At 40.6% G+C, this 15,262-nt stretch overlaps 1 protein-coding gene across 1 annotated transcript in view; it reads right to left on the bottom strand.

The window, feature by feature from the left end:
* fyb1b (FYN binding protein 1 b) overlaps window positions 1-12,419 on the bottom strand; it is a 21,479-nt gene extending 9,060 nt beyond the window's left edge. The window contains exons 1-7 of the mRNA XM_079525353.1: window positions 12,363-12,419; window positions 6,891-7,878; window positions 2,811-2,952; window positions 2,299-2,375; window positions 2,149-2,171; window positions 1,015-1,067; window positions 1-6 (exon numbers count right to left, since the gene is read on the bottom strand). The exon at window positions 1-6 is cut by the window's left edge and continues 130 nt beyond it. Of these exons, the coding sequence (XP_079381479.1) occupies window positions 1-6; window positions 1,015-1,067; window positions 2,149-2,171; window positions 2,299-2,375; window positions 2,811-2,952; window positions 6,891-7,878; window positions 12,363-12,365 (1,292 nt within the window). The 5' untranslated portion in view covers window positions 12,366-12,419. The remainder of the gene's footprint in view (window positions 7-1,014; window positions 1,068-2,148; window positions 2,172-2,298; window positions 2,376-2,810; window positions 2,953-6,890; window positions 7,879-12,362) is intronic.
* Window positions 12,420-15,262: the final 2,843 nt, after the last annotated feature.

The raw sequence follows: 15,262 nt of genomic DNA, 5'->3' as shown, positions 1-15,262 counted from the left end.
GTGTCCCTGTTGAGGGGCAGAAAGGGTTAGGGTTAGGGTTAGTGTGGTCGGTGGTGTCCCTGTTGAGGGGCAGAAAGGGAGACAGGGATGGACACAGCAGCAAGTTACAGCAGGAGGAGATCCCTCTCCTGACTGACTGGATAAAATTGGTATCCCATTAGTAGTAAGGGCATTTTATCAGGTATTTGACCAATCTGGGAACTAAATCGTTACCAAGAAATGTCTTCACCAATGTGTTTCTAAAGGTGTCTAATAACATATACTAAAAGTTTGAAATTCATCTCCTGTGAGAAATTGAATTATTGGCATAATATGTAACCATACCCATAACATCCTATATAAGGCAAAAAAGTCCAAATTTCATCATTCTTTAAGTAGCATGTGACATATGAAACTAGGTGGTTTTCATGATTCTGAATCCATTCCAAGCATTAGTTTTGCACAAAAAACACTCTAAATTAGGCCATATCCACTTGACCAAATGTGCTGACCTCATCACGTTTGTGAGGCCGTTTTCCTCCCAAGGAGTGTTTTTTGTGCAAAACTAATGCTTGGAATGGATTCAGAATCATGAAAACCCCCTAGTTTCATATGTCACATGCTACTTAAAGAATGATGAAATTTGGCTTATATTGGATGTTATGGGTATGGTCACATATTATGCTAATAACTCAATTTCCCACGAGAGTTGAATTTCAAACTTTTAGTACATGTTATTAGACACCTTTAGAAACACATTGGTGAAGAAATTTCTTGGAACGATTTAGTTCCCAGATTTTCATAGATTTCTCGTACTATAGTAAAGCTAAATGCTGTAGAGATGGGGAGACCCATGTTACTGAACATCTTTTTTAACAAAAACATATCACCTAAGCCCCGTTTAAGTAAGCATGCACACTGGGAAACCGCCAGAGATATAGCCTTGTGAACAATTCTGTGAACATGGGTGCAAAGATTTAGGTCATTTGTGATCGAGGTGCCCTTTGTGGGGGAAAAAACCTTAGTCGCCCTCACCATCGCTCATCGAGATCCTCATACATCTCCTCATCACTTTCATCTTGTTGGCTCTGTGCAAAAAAAGAAGAAAAAAAATCAATAAGCAAGGAAAATAATTGCGACCAAATGTTCCAAGGTTCCAAGGTTAACTATGGAATTGTGCATTTCCCGTCAGTGTGTGTGTTGGTTGGTCGGGGTGAGATATCAAGTGACATCACGTGACATCATCAGGGATGGAGCATGTGACATCACGTGACATCATCAGGGATGGAGCACGTGACATCACGTGACATCATCAGGAATGGAGCACGTGACATCACGTGACATCATCAGGGATGGAGCATGTGACATCACGTGACATCATCATCAATATTAAGCCCATATATGGAGATCCCTGATGTCATCAATATTGACCAGCAACTCTACATCTGACCTCAAACCTCAAACCCTTAGATCTCCATATATGGAGCTGACCTGTTCTGACATTCCATATGTTGATCCTTCCCCATCCATCCTTCCTCTGCGATGTCTCCCTTTTGACTGATACCTGTCCATTTAAACTCTAGACCGGCCTGCCCCAAAGTTATTAGTGCAGCCGTGCCGGGCAGCCGGCGGAAACTAGTGTTCTTAACAGGCCCGAAAATTAAGATCTTACCCCCCATGCCAAAGCACCAGCACTCGCCCAGCACTCTGCTGTCACCCAGGCGGATGCGTGCACTTTCTCGCCCTCAGGCGTCTTACTGGTAATATATAATGTACTGTATGTCTTGCTGTCTGTATGGAATAAACCAGCTCAAACCATCTAATTTCAAGGACTCCCAGTTTGACATTAGGACCCCGGACCACCATTTGATATGATTCTGTTCTCTGGGGGCCCCCAATCTAATACAGTGTAAAATCCTCAGTATATAACTTGAATACCAACTATCAATCATTTAGCTGAGGATCCCCTGGAGGCTGATCGAAACTCCTTCAAGGACCCCACGTTGAGGATCAATGCTATAAACATTATAGTACTACTATAAACAACAGTGTGTGTATAAACACAAATATGTACTTTACTACCGTATCCACACGTCTGGGATTGTGCTCTGTCTGTGCACATGTGCGTGAGCAATTATACAAAATGTAATAAAAATAAAAAACACTCACCTTTGGCCTCTGACTTGGGTGACCTACAGAACAGGCATGATGAATTGTCATTACAAGTGAATTTCATGACAACATGTCAGAGCTATGAACAAAAATTATCCGAACAATGGTATGAATGATAATGTGAATTTACAATTTGAGCTCTATTACCTGTGGAGGGTGGTAGTGGAGGTGGAGGGGTCATCAAGCCAACGTCATCATAGTTCTCATCTTGATCTGGTTGGATTCTGGAGTCACAGTTAAGTTAGATAATATGCTAGTCTGAGTAGTCTCTCAAGCCAGACAACTCTTACACAATCTTCAAATCTTAGAGATAGTCCCTAATTCCTGCACCTCATAAGCATTCTGCACAAGCAGCTATACCGGCATCAGCTGTCATTTGTGTTCGCACAAATATATTTAAATATCTTTATCCATGTATCCATTTCTGCTAAGCAGCAAGCTGCATAGTGTTCGACTAATTTGAGCGGCTGCAAAGGTGAAACAAGTGGGGGGAGCCTGTTTTCCAGGATTTTCAGAGCTTTCAGTGCATTCGTATGCAAGTATTATTAAACAGAAATTTGTGCGTGCGTGTTGTGCACGCGAGTGTGTGTGTGTGTGTGTGTGTTTGCGTGCATGCGTGCGTGAGTGTGTGTGTGTGTCTGCGCGTGTGTGTTACTTACATGGCTCCTGGGTGTCGTGGGGGTAAAGAAGGGGCTGAAGTCAGCGATGGGGTCACATGGTTGGGGTGAGAGGTCAGCGATGGGGTCACATGGTTGGGGTGAGAGGCTGGGGGAAAGGAGGCCTTCCTCAACGCTGCCGGCCCTTTATCACAACAAACACATAGACATAAGCAAGGGTAAAAATGCGTGCGTGCGTGCGTGCGTGCGCGCGTGCGTGCGTGCGTGCGTGCGTGCGTGCGTGCGTGCGTGCGTGCGTGCGTGCGTGCATTCGGATGCATCTCCTGGTGCAATACCTGCACTCTCTCTGCACTGAATTGTAAAATTATGATTTACAATTTAGGCATTTAGTGCTTCAAAGTAAGTTAAAAAAAATCATCTTTAAAATAGCCTATATTTGTTGCACCTTCCTCGTTTACTTTCCTGTAGTTAATCTAACGTTCAAAGGTGTGAAAAAAACCCACATACTGCAACAAAGGACTCATGCCTCATCAAGTGCAGGGTGAAAAACAAAGTTACATGCCTTAAGAAACAAATAGAAAAGTATCTTCACTGGTATACAATACACCAAGTAAAACATTATGATGTGATTAATATGTCCAACAGAGATGCATGTATTGCAACCTTTAGTGTGGTTGCCCTAAAGGGCAACCAGACTATTGTAATTGTAACACTTTATTATTTCACTTTCATTTACTGGAGTAACCCTAAACTTTGTAGTACTACTCCTCCTACAGTTTTGACTGTACGCACTTGAGCCATATGTAAAATTGACCGGAAAAATCGGGAATCGTGTGCTTGCTCATTGCTAAGAGAAATATTGTATAGTTTAATTGATATTAATTTATTCGTGCATTAAATTTCCCCATTGACATGAATGGGAAAATGCGAAAACTCACGTTCAAGTATTTTTTCCTCGGAGACCGTAAGCGATATAGTTACAAAACTTGGAGGGATAATTCGTAATACTTACTAAAATTAATTAACTTATAATTATATCGGTCGGCCTCATGGTGGCGCTATAACAGCCCACTTTACGTTTTGGTTTATAACTCTTGAACCTTGCGTCAGGATAGATTTTCCGCCATTTTGAATCTTCTTCAAAACACACTTTAATTTTCTCAATCTACAGATTTGGTCCGAATCTCACAGAAATCGGTACACATGATCTCTGGACCTATCGGACCGCGTTTACATTTTTTTCAGATTTTTTGAATTTTTTTTGTCCGTCTGAAGTTAGTGGGAGGGGCCTATTTTACAAAAAATGCCTAAAATCACGAACGGAATGTCCAATCCATCCCAAATTTGAATCACATGTCCGGGGTGGTTTAATCAACCAAAAGCCAAAAGCGATTCTATTTTCATCCATAGGGGGCGCCGCAAATGCGAAAAATTTAACCGTTTCTTGCAGATTTTTTTTTTTTGGGGGGATAAATCCCCTCCGAATTACTTACGCATGACCACAGGGGTGAGCCATTGTAATTGGCTGGCAATATCAGTGGGAGGGGCATATGTAAGCCACTGCGGCAACCACACTTTGCAATTTTTTTAAATTGCGACCTTTCTAGTTATTATAACACTGCAATAACCAAACCTGATTTTAATGATAACGTAACATCAATGTTAAAAAAGGAATGTAAAAGAATAAACGCTTGGTGAAGTGGTAAAAGTGGTTAAATACATTTGGAAGGAACATAAAATAAAATCATATAAGCTGTCCAGGGTTTATTTCTTGTAAATAAATAAAATAAATAAATGTAACAATTTAGCAAGAAATAAACACATTTATATAACAAATTAAACAATACATTTTAATTTAACACAAAACAGATACAAGTTGAACATGAAATAAAGGAAGATGCCTTGCTATAATAAAGTCTAATGTGATCCATATCTAAACAGAACCGTGTCTACTACAGTATCGTATATCGTCCGAGGAGCCCGATCTCATTCTGTCAGCTATTAGGCATTGAGATTTCTTGTGATGTTTTTTTCCACACAATGCTGTAAAGTCTGGCTGCAATACTATTACTGTTATTGTGTTACCTGTTGCCTCATGCCTGACTGTTTTATTGCAGGATCAGAGAGTTGAACATGAACTTACTTCCCCATGCATTCAAAGAGACAGCATCAGCTGTACAGACTCAGAGGAGACTGAGGCCCTTGCCACTCAGAGAAGAGAGGAGATGACAGGGGGAAGCAGGCAGGGGACAAACTGAAAAGGGAACTTGATTGCATAATAGAGGAACCAAGCATTTGTGTGACTGTCACTGGAGAGAGAGAGAGAGAGAGAGAGAGAGAGAGAGAGAGAGAGAGAGAGAGAGAGAGAGAGAGAGAGAGAGAGAGAGAGAGAGAGAGAGAGAGAGAGAGAGAGAGAATCTCTCCAGAACAGAGAGTGTGTGGTCATTGTACCTCAGCTCACACTTCCTATTAAAATGCAATAAATATGATAATATAAGAGCAGCATATTTTAGGAAATTTGAGTTGTTGATCCCAAATTTTAAGGAACTAGATGACAATGAAAAACAATTCATTCTGTTAGGAGAGGGACCTGCAGCACACCTGGCTGCACAGTATGTGACTACATGTCACAAAATGAGGGACAAATAAAAAACAACACTAAATGTGACCATTATCTTGACACACGCACACACACACCACGCACACACACACTTTAATACTGTACATTTTGATAATTTGTATTGTGTAAGTTAATGTTCTATTTGTATGTTTGATATTGTTTTCTGTTATATTTTTATTTATTTAATTTTTTGCTGCATTGTATGCTTTGGCAATACTGTAGTTATTACATTCATGCCAATAAAGCTAATTGAATTGAATTGAATTGAGAGAGAGGGAGAGAGAGAGAGAGAGAGAGTGCAGCACCTGAGGGGGGGTCCCTGGAACAACATATTTTCAGATGGGATTCGGCGGCCGAATACATATATTTTTGGGGGTCTGTAGCTCTACATTCCCTTAGTAATCATTGCTAAAGAGTATTTGTGTAACTCCATCTCCATCACTCCATGTCTTTAGTGAACAGAAAATACATTCTCTGTTCAGGATTAAAAAAATAACAATCGAGAGAGAACTCACACAGAACACAGGATAAACAAGTTGGAAATGATGAAACAAAAACAATATTTGAAGTAGGCCTATAATATAACATTATAAAGGTAATTGGGTTCTCTTGATTAGATGAACTTGGCTTGTAAATCCCGTAAGAGGGCACTTTTGGACAAAAATAGAGAAAATAGCAGATCTACAAGCTCACAACACGTCGCGCTGCGACGCGTTGAGAGCTTGTAGATCAGCTATTTTCGGGGCGCAATCCAGCACTCTTTATCTACTGGAGATGCGGTGTGTACGACATGGATTTCTAAACAAATTTGTTCAACGCAAAATACTGTGTTCAAGTTCAGGAGACTTCGGGAAAAAAATAAGTTCCCTGAATGCTGCCTTCCGGCATGGCATGGAAAGGAGAGGAGTGGCATTTGCATTTCTTTCACCATAGTAAATGCTGCATTCGTGGTCTGGAAAGGACAGTTGTTTCACAGACGGGTAAAAGGGCCGGGGCTGAAGCCCCCTTTGATGTCTATGTGTGCACGTCCCTGCTCCTGTCGATGGTACACAAGCTGAACAAACACAGGACACTTTTCCCTGCTCATAGTTTCCCAATAAAATCACAGTTTCAGATCATCAGTAGGCTATCCGCTAATCTATGATGATGAAAACGTAGTAGATTTTGGATAGCTTTTGGAGACAAAATGTAACTGGAAACATATAGTGAGTATCAGCAACTGCAGCCCCAATCTAAATATAGCCAGTGATAATGACACAGTTGTATGTGACTGGTTGTATTTATTTGACATTTATACTAGCTGGCATGAATGCAGTGTTCATAAATAATAATGTTTCTTCTCAGTTTTATTGCCAAAACCACAATATGTTTTTGCACATGCCGAATGTGTCACATCTATAGGCTACATATATTCAAAAGGCTTATATCTCATTATAGGAGGAGGACATAGATTTGCAACAACAATTTTGATTATAATGATATATTTGTTCAAACCAACTCACCCTCATTGGAGACATGAGTGGCTCCTCTGAAGTCCTCTAGGTTGACTCTTGGAGGTCTGTTGGGCTTGGCTGGGGCAGGGCCCAGGGCTAAACTGTTGGGTAAGGGGTTTCGTTTGGGGGTCAAAACGACATCCTCACTGATGTTGTTGGTCTCAGTGGAAGTGGCAGCCATCATTCTTACCAAACTAGGTTTCTTGGAAAGTGGAGGCCTGTCAGGTGGGGTGGAGTTGCTAGCACTAAGGGGCAGTTTGTTGACCCCACCACGTTTCAAGTCATCATCTCTCTCCTTGTTGAAAATATTCTGAGTAGTCCTGAAGTTGGAGATGTTAGGAGTAGAGTCTGGCGTATGGAACGTTTTGTTTGTGGCGTCCATATTAACTCCTCCCACATCTTCATTTCTTAGACATAACTTTGACACTGAGCTGGTTGGTTTAAGTTGGAAAGGCGGTAGCTTTGGCGGGGTGGGGCTGGCAGTGGACAATGAACCCCCGCTGTCCTCTTTGGCCCAGGGGGGCTTGAAATTGGAGGGTGACCCCGGAGGCGGAGGGGGCTTGGGAAAGGCAGGCTTGGACCCAGGCAGGGTGGAGCTCAAGGAAGGCTTGTGGAGCGGAGGCTTGGGCACTGGGACTTTAACCTCGGCATCCGGCGAGAGAGGAGGCTTGAAGGGGAACGCTTTATTCGCAAACAAAGGTTTAATGTTGCTGTTGGAGTCCAGGCCAGGCAGGCCTTTGGTCTTGGGTGCCCCTCGTACCTCCGGGGCACTTTTTGTGGATTGATTGGAGACGGTGCTTTTAAGGAAAGTTGGTTTAGGAGGAAGTGTGCTGCTTGAGAGGCTCTCCAAGACCGGTTTCTTGGGCTGCGGCGGCGGCCCAGAGGACACGGTGGGATGCAGGGCTGTTTTTAAGCGTCCCGGGGATGGGAAAGGTGTCTCTTCAGTGCTGTTGGCAGCAAAGCGAGCCATAATGGCCTTTACATCGGCTTTGTTTTCCTGGAGGGAGGAGAAACAAACAGAATTCAGAATTAATCTAATTCAGAATCTGAATAAAAATATTGTTGCTCCCGGGTGGAAACCATTATAGCCTACAGTACAGTATGTGCTTACCTGGATTCATTAAATAGTTCCTGTTGTGCAAAGCCTCATATATATAACTATTGCACTAAACAGGAAGTTGGGACAATGGGCAACACTATCAATGAATGTATGAAAACTGTGAATGTACTACTGTATATATGAAACCTATACAAACCCATTGTAACTTCAAACTCAATTAATTTTAACCATGATAGATTCATCAAAAACACCTGTCCTTGGTTCTGGTGGCTGATATTGTCCTAGGGGCTGTTTTTTTTACCAGCTGCTTGAAAAGCATGCTGGGCTATAAGCGCTCGGGATGGCTTCCGCGACCAATATCTCATTGGATGCCGTACTTATAGGACCTGGAGTTCTGATTGGCTGCTTCGTCTCTATGCAACCAGACACTTTTAATGCCATCGTCTAAACGGTCGCGCGAACCCGCCGTCATGATGCCTCAGAATTCTTTATGCTAACTAATTTCAGCAAAACACTACCGCAGACCCCCGCGATTTTGACAGATATGAGAGCTGTTCTTTAATACCTGCCAAGCCAATGTCAACACTACAACCGACAGCTGTGCGTGAGATGCGATATATAATGGTTTGGAGAATGGCCTATATACCTGAGAGTGCACAAATACGACCAAATGGACCCATAACAGTCCATTTGTACAGTCTCAGGAGAGTGTATTGTTATAAAAGGGTCCTTTGGTTCCATTTGTAGTAGGCTAAGGCTACACTCTCACAGTTACAGTCACCTGGACAGATCCTGTTGTTGTTTCCACACACACATAAATACAGACAGACAGATATTTACATTTCATAGCACAATTCTGGAGATATAAGGCAGCAGCTGGTAATTAATTGATCAATATATTTTACTTTTTAAATGTAATTGAATTATTTTATTTTATTTTTGTTTAACCCCTCCCCCTCCACAATTTTGTATAATAAATGAATAAATAACTCCAAACATGTTTCAAAATGAAGTATCCCTTCAAGTATGGCATTTAAAATAAATTCTCATACAGTAAGCAATATGTCAATATAAATGTCAAGGATATCGATTCTCCAATGAAAGTAGAAATGAAGATATAGGCGACTGTTGTTGTGGCAGGTGGCAGTAATAAAATACATCACAATTAATGTGAAAAGTAACAGTAGCAAGTACGACAAAAGTAGAACAATAAGAAGACCACCGGGCGTCAACTGTATCCATGTATCTTTGTTGCAGGCAAATCTAATCTAGCATGCATGCATTTTGTTTTCATGCAAATTCCCCAGCCTGTACAGTCAGTCAACACAAGGTGTTTTTGTCTAGTAAGTTGTTATTAGTAGGAGGGGTACACAGGTGAGAGTGTAACACTGAATGTCACTGTAGTGCACAAAGCATGCCTTTTTTTGAAAATAAACGAATGAACAAACCAAAACATTGATATCCCCTTAAGTATAGGTCTCAATTGGTTAATTCATATTTCATTCAATTTCCCTCCTAGAAATGTAGTGAGTCAAAAGTACAATGTTTGTGTCTTTGAAATGTAAAGTGCTGATAGGCTACTCAAAATATTGACTTAGTACAGTACTCAAGTAAACATGTTACTGTCCACCTCTGATACTGTAACAGAGGTCTTCCTGAGATGTGCAAATACAGTATTATCTCATCAGCTCCTTGAGTGAGTTCCACACAGTATAGACGGCAGGGACGTGCAGAGAGTTTTAGAGAGGCAGGCGCTGAAATTCCGTATGAGGGCACTTTTGGAAGAAAATAGCCGAACTACAAGCTCTCAACGTGTCGCAGCGCAACGCGTTGAGAGCTTGTAGATCAGCTATTTTCCGGGCGCGACCCCCGCACTCGTTGGCTACTGGAGATGCGGTGATGACATGGATTTCGAAAACAAATTCTTTCAACGCAAAATGCTGTGTCAGGAGAGGTCAGAAAAAAGCAATTCTCGGGTAGGCCTATGTGGCATGGAAAGGCGAGGAGGGGCATTTGCATTTCTTTCACCATAGTAAATGCTGCATTTATCTGGAAAGGGCAGTTGTTTTACAGACGGGTAAAAGGGCAGGGGCTGACAACAAAGGCAGCCCCCTTTGATGTCTATGTGTGCACGTCCCTGGTAGACATGAGTAGGGAGCTGCCACACCCGTTTAATGAGGCTGGTTTGAATGAAGCCAGACACACAGCGTGAACAATCCCACAGCTATAGGAGGAAGTAGAGATAACAGGAAAGGAAAAGTACACCACCTGGCCTGTGTGCCATTGCTACAATTACAACAAAGCACAATACAGGAAAAGAAAACTGTACTTCAACAAAGGGAAGCCGCCACAGCGGAAAAAATGGCACGCTTTCAACGCAGGAATTTCATGTCCACCCAACACTCTTATACAGTGAAAGACACGCCAATATTACATGATTCTAAAATCTTTTTAAAAAAAATATATATATTTTTTAATAATTATATATATATATATATATATATATATATATATATATATATATATATATATATATATATATATATTATCATAATTGTATAATTATAGGGTTGGCTTGTAAGGTCATAGACTGGTAAATTAGGGATTTGTATACTGTATATTATTGTATAAGAAAAAAATGGGGAAAAAAAGAAAGAGTGCAAGTGCACATGAATTTTATTTTATTAAGTGTAAAAAAAAAAGGAGAAAATTTATGCGTTTTATGTATGAACTTGTGTGTGTCACAATTTTAATATGTATACTGTTTTTGAGTCTGGTGTATTTATCCTGTGCCGGAAACCATTTAAAAACACATCAATATCTAAATAATGATGACCTTGAACTTCTTTTTCAATCAACATTTTGTGTAATAGCTTGCCACTGCCATGCAGCCAAGATTTATAATCCTTATATGTGGTGGTTATTATTAGTTATTTAACCTGACACGCATAATTGTTTACTGAGAAATGTATAGTTCATTTGTCCCAGAGTGAAAGCAGACAACATTGTTTCGTACTGGTGGCGGCATTTTGAGCAGTTTGACGTTTAGTAGTTTAGAAACTGTCCATAAGGAAAAATGTCACCAATCCGTGGTTAACCAGCAACACTTTGATTGCTGGACATCCCTGAACGATGCATTTCAGCTGACCACATTCACAGTATTGACACAGTGGCCATTTTGCCCTTATGGCACACTCAGGGGTCATGAGGGGTCACACTCAGGGGTTGTGAGCCCCCACTGTGATGGAATATTGTAGTGATAAGTGAGCACTGAGCAGTGTTGCCATGTCTGCTGATTATACTGTACACGACTTGTTTTTCTGTTAGGATGCTTGTAATTATTGGTAGTTGTGGGTTGCATTGTAGGCCTATGCATTTTGTCATCTGAAAATATTTTATGGCAGGTAGTCATACTAGAGTTTGTGTTGTTAAAATGTTAAAAAATATATATTTTTTAATTCTTCACTTACTTTTACACAGATTGTTTTGAAAATTGCAGATCTACAATCTCACAACACGTCACATCGCAATCTACAAGATCACAAGCTCACACAGCGTGATCTACAACAAAGTGTTGCATCGCGACACTCTCTAAAAAAATAATCTGGCAACACTGGTAGGGAGTTTAGCATTGCAGTGGAACCTACAGATGACATGGTCTTAGTTAACTATACAGAGAGTAGGCTATGTGACTCCCTCAGTCGTCACTATACAATATGTCAAGTCGTTTAAGGCCACACAGTGTAAAATGATTACCATATTATTAAGTTTTCAATGTGCTATCCAGTCCAAATGACAATTTACTCCCCGCACGATCAAAGCAAGCCTGGAATGCAGATGATGGAACCTCTTCTTGGTTTGACGTTTGGGGCAATACCGAAGAGGAACATTGATTTGTATATTTCCAATGTGATGAAAATATGTTGCACAATCTAGCTGACACAACAACTAAACAGCCACTGACTGCTGCCACTTCTCTAATACTGGAATGATACTTGTATGTCTTTAAAATATGAATTAACATTGACTAATTAAGTATCTGTTCAAAATTAGCTTGCAAGTCAGTAGCCTGGATATACTTATTAACACAATATTATACTTCATAAAAAAATACAAGAATTATGAATATCCCGTCTTTTCTATATTATTACCATGTAAAAAATTACTTCCCCAAACATGTGTGAACAGTACAAAAACAAGCTACAGTATTGTTACAATAATTACTGGTTATTTACTTTTCAACTACATATCAAATGTGACCTGTTCAGATTGGTGGCTTCTATTGGAAGCTGATTTTGAGTGGTGGGCGACCACTAAAATCTGAACATGTTTCACCAACATTCCACTGCATATGATGAGCTTTCAGTAAACTGAGTAGTTATAATTGTAGCTGCATATGCCATAATGTATAGGCTACTCACCATGTTTGAAGGTTGACGGCTCTCTGAGAAGATAGATGTTGTGTCGGCGAGCTGCTGTGGAGAAACTGTGAATGAGGATGGAGCAAACAGGAGCGTGACAACGATTTATTATGTGTATCCTGCACTGTGTCCTGTCATTCTGCAACCAACTACTTCCCTTCTCAGTACTGTGTACATTTGTGTGTGTGTGTGTGTGTGTGTGTGTGTGTGTGTGTGTGTGTGTGTGTGTGTGTGTGTGTGTGTGTGTGTGTGTGTGTGTGTGTGTGTGTGTGTGTGTGTGTGTGTGTGTGTGTGTGTGTGTGTGTGTGTGTGTGCTTGCTAGCCATGGCTCCTTGTAGTCCTATCTCTAGGTTACCATCTCATTGATTTGCATATTCCCAGCAAACTCCCTGCAATTTCCAGACTGTGATGTAGGCACTATAGGCACGCGCGCGCGCACGCACGCACGCACGCACACACGCACACGCACACACGCGCACACACACACACACACACACACACTTAGAATTTATTTGCGTTCACATTTAACAAGAAATTTGTGAACACAAACAATAGTAGTGACTCAACAACAAGAATTTCAGGATGCAAATCAGGGTATACAGGAATGAAGCATCGCCACCTCCATAGGGCCAATTATCACAGACACTGAACAGAACTTTGCCAATGCCTTATTAGCTCAATTAAGGCTTTGGCATTCCTGCAATCTGCAGGCCTCTCACAACTGATTTATGGACATTACGAGGCTTCCAAATATGAACACAAGTAGTTTACATTTGTAACCAACTAACCACGTATAATAGCATGCGCGCACCCACGCACGCACACTCGCACGCACACTCACTCACTCACTCACTCACTCACTCACTCACTCACTCACTCACTCACTCACACACTCACTCACTCACTCACTCACTCACTCACTCACTCACACACACACACACACACACACACACACACACACACACACACACACACACACACACACACACACACACACACACACACACACACCACTAAAGACAATGAAAGCAGTGAGTAAAGACAAGATGAAACTACAACATTTGATTTATACTTTGTGTTGTGAACTTATAGATCTGCCATTTTCGGCATGTGTAAGAGTATAGGCATCACTAAAAAAGATGATCATCTGAATCAGCAGCCGGAGAAAAATAAACAAAAGACAAAGTAAGTACCGGTAGTCTAGGGCTAGGCCTATAGAGTAATGACTGGCAAGGACGTGAGAAAATAGCCCGCAATTAGAAGAAAGAGAAGTAAAACTGAAAAATAAGACATTTTTATTTTCCCAAAAGCTCTCTTTCACTTCAGTATGCTGCACATATGTGCCAAGAAGAGTTCACAGACTGCAAACACATGGCCTTTTGGAGCCTCTGGCATTTCTCCTTGACTGCCCGTTTCACAGAAATATATCCATGGTATTAATTTGACCACTTGTGAGTGTATACCAAGTCCATTGGTTTACACACTCTCTGGATTTTACAATGTTTCCTCACCTCACTTGCTCTCTTCCTCAGCTGTGTGGTTTAATAGTGGTTTATCTTATGGGCTATATCTTGCGCCACCCCTTAATTTAAAAAAAATATTAAAAAAAACCTTTTAAAATAGTTCAAATAGCAAGCATTGAACTATTTTAAAATGATTTTCAAAATAGTAAAAAATGGCAAATAAGTTTAGGGATAAGGGATAAGGGTGGCGCAAGATGGAGCCCATATATCTTATACATGTACTGTATGTGTCCATATATCTTATACATGTACTGTATGTGTCCTTGATGGAGCCCATATATCTTATACATGTACTGTATGTGTCCATGTATCTTATACATGTACTGTATGTGTCCATATATCTTATACATGTACTGTATGTGTCCATGTATCTTATACATGTATATGTGTCCATGTATCTTATACATGTACTGTATGTGTCCATGTATCTTATACATGTACTGTATGTGTCCTTGATGGAGCCCATATATCTTATACATGTACTGTATGTGTCCATATATCTTATACATGTACTGTATGTGTCCATATATCTTATACATGTACTGTATGTGTCCATATATCTTATACATGTACTGTATGTGTCCTTGATGGAGCCCATATATCTTATACATGTACTGTATGTGTCCATGTATCTTATACATGTACTGTATGTGTCCATGTATCTTATACATGTACTGTATGTGTCCATATATCTTATACATGTACTGTATGTGTCCATGTATCTTATACATGTACTGTATGTGTCCATATATCTTATACATGTACTGTATGTGTCCATATATCTTATACATGTACTGTATGTGTCCATGTATCTTATACATGTACTGTATGTGTCCATGTATCTTATACATGTACTGTATGTGTCCATGTATCTTATACATGTACTGTATGTGTCCATGTATCTTATACATGTACTGTATGTGTCCATGTATCTTATACATGTACTGTATGTGTCCATGTATCTTATACATGTACTGTATGTGTCCTTGATGGAGTCCATATATCTTATACATGTACTGTATGTGTCCTTGATGGAGTCCATATATCTTATACATGTACTGTATGTGTCCTTGATGCTAAACATCTTTAAACACTAGACAGACACCCAAAGGTGACAAGTCACATGACTCAACTCTATGCACTTTCTTTCTTTTCTTTTTCTTTGGGGGGGGGGGGGGGGGGGGGGTCCATTTGTGTGATTTATTTCAGACAGGTCAGTGTGCGAGAGGAAACCAAGGTCAGAGAGGAGAGACAGGGATTGGATTTGAACCCTAGGGTCCTTGCGCGCCAGCTCACATGGAACATTATACTGGCGGAGCCACGCAGGCACCCCAACTATGTATGATGCACACTTCTAGATTGCCTTGTTGACTTTGA

Source organism: Electrona antarctica, assembly GCF_951216825.1.
Source record: "Electrona antarctica genome assembly, chromosome: 16".
NCBI lineage: Eukaryota > Metazoa > Chordata > Actinopteri > Myctophiformes > Myctophidae > Electrona > Electrona antarctica.
This window is presented reverse-complemented; position numbering and strand designations above follow the sequence as displayed.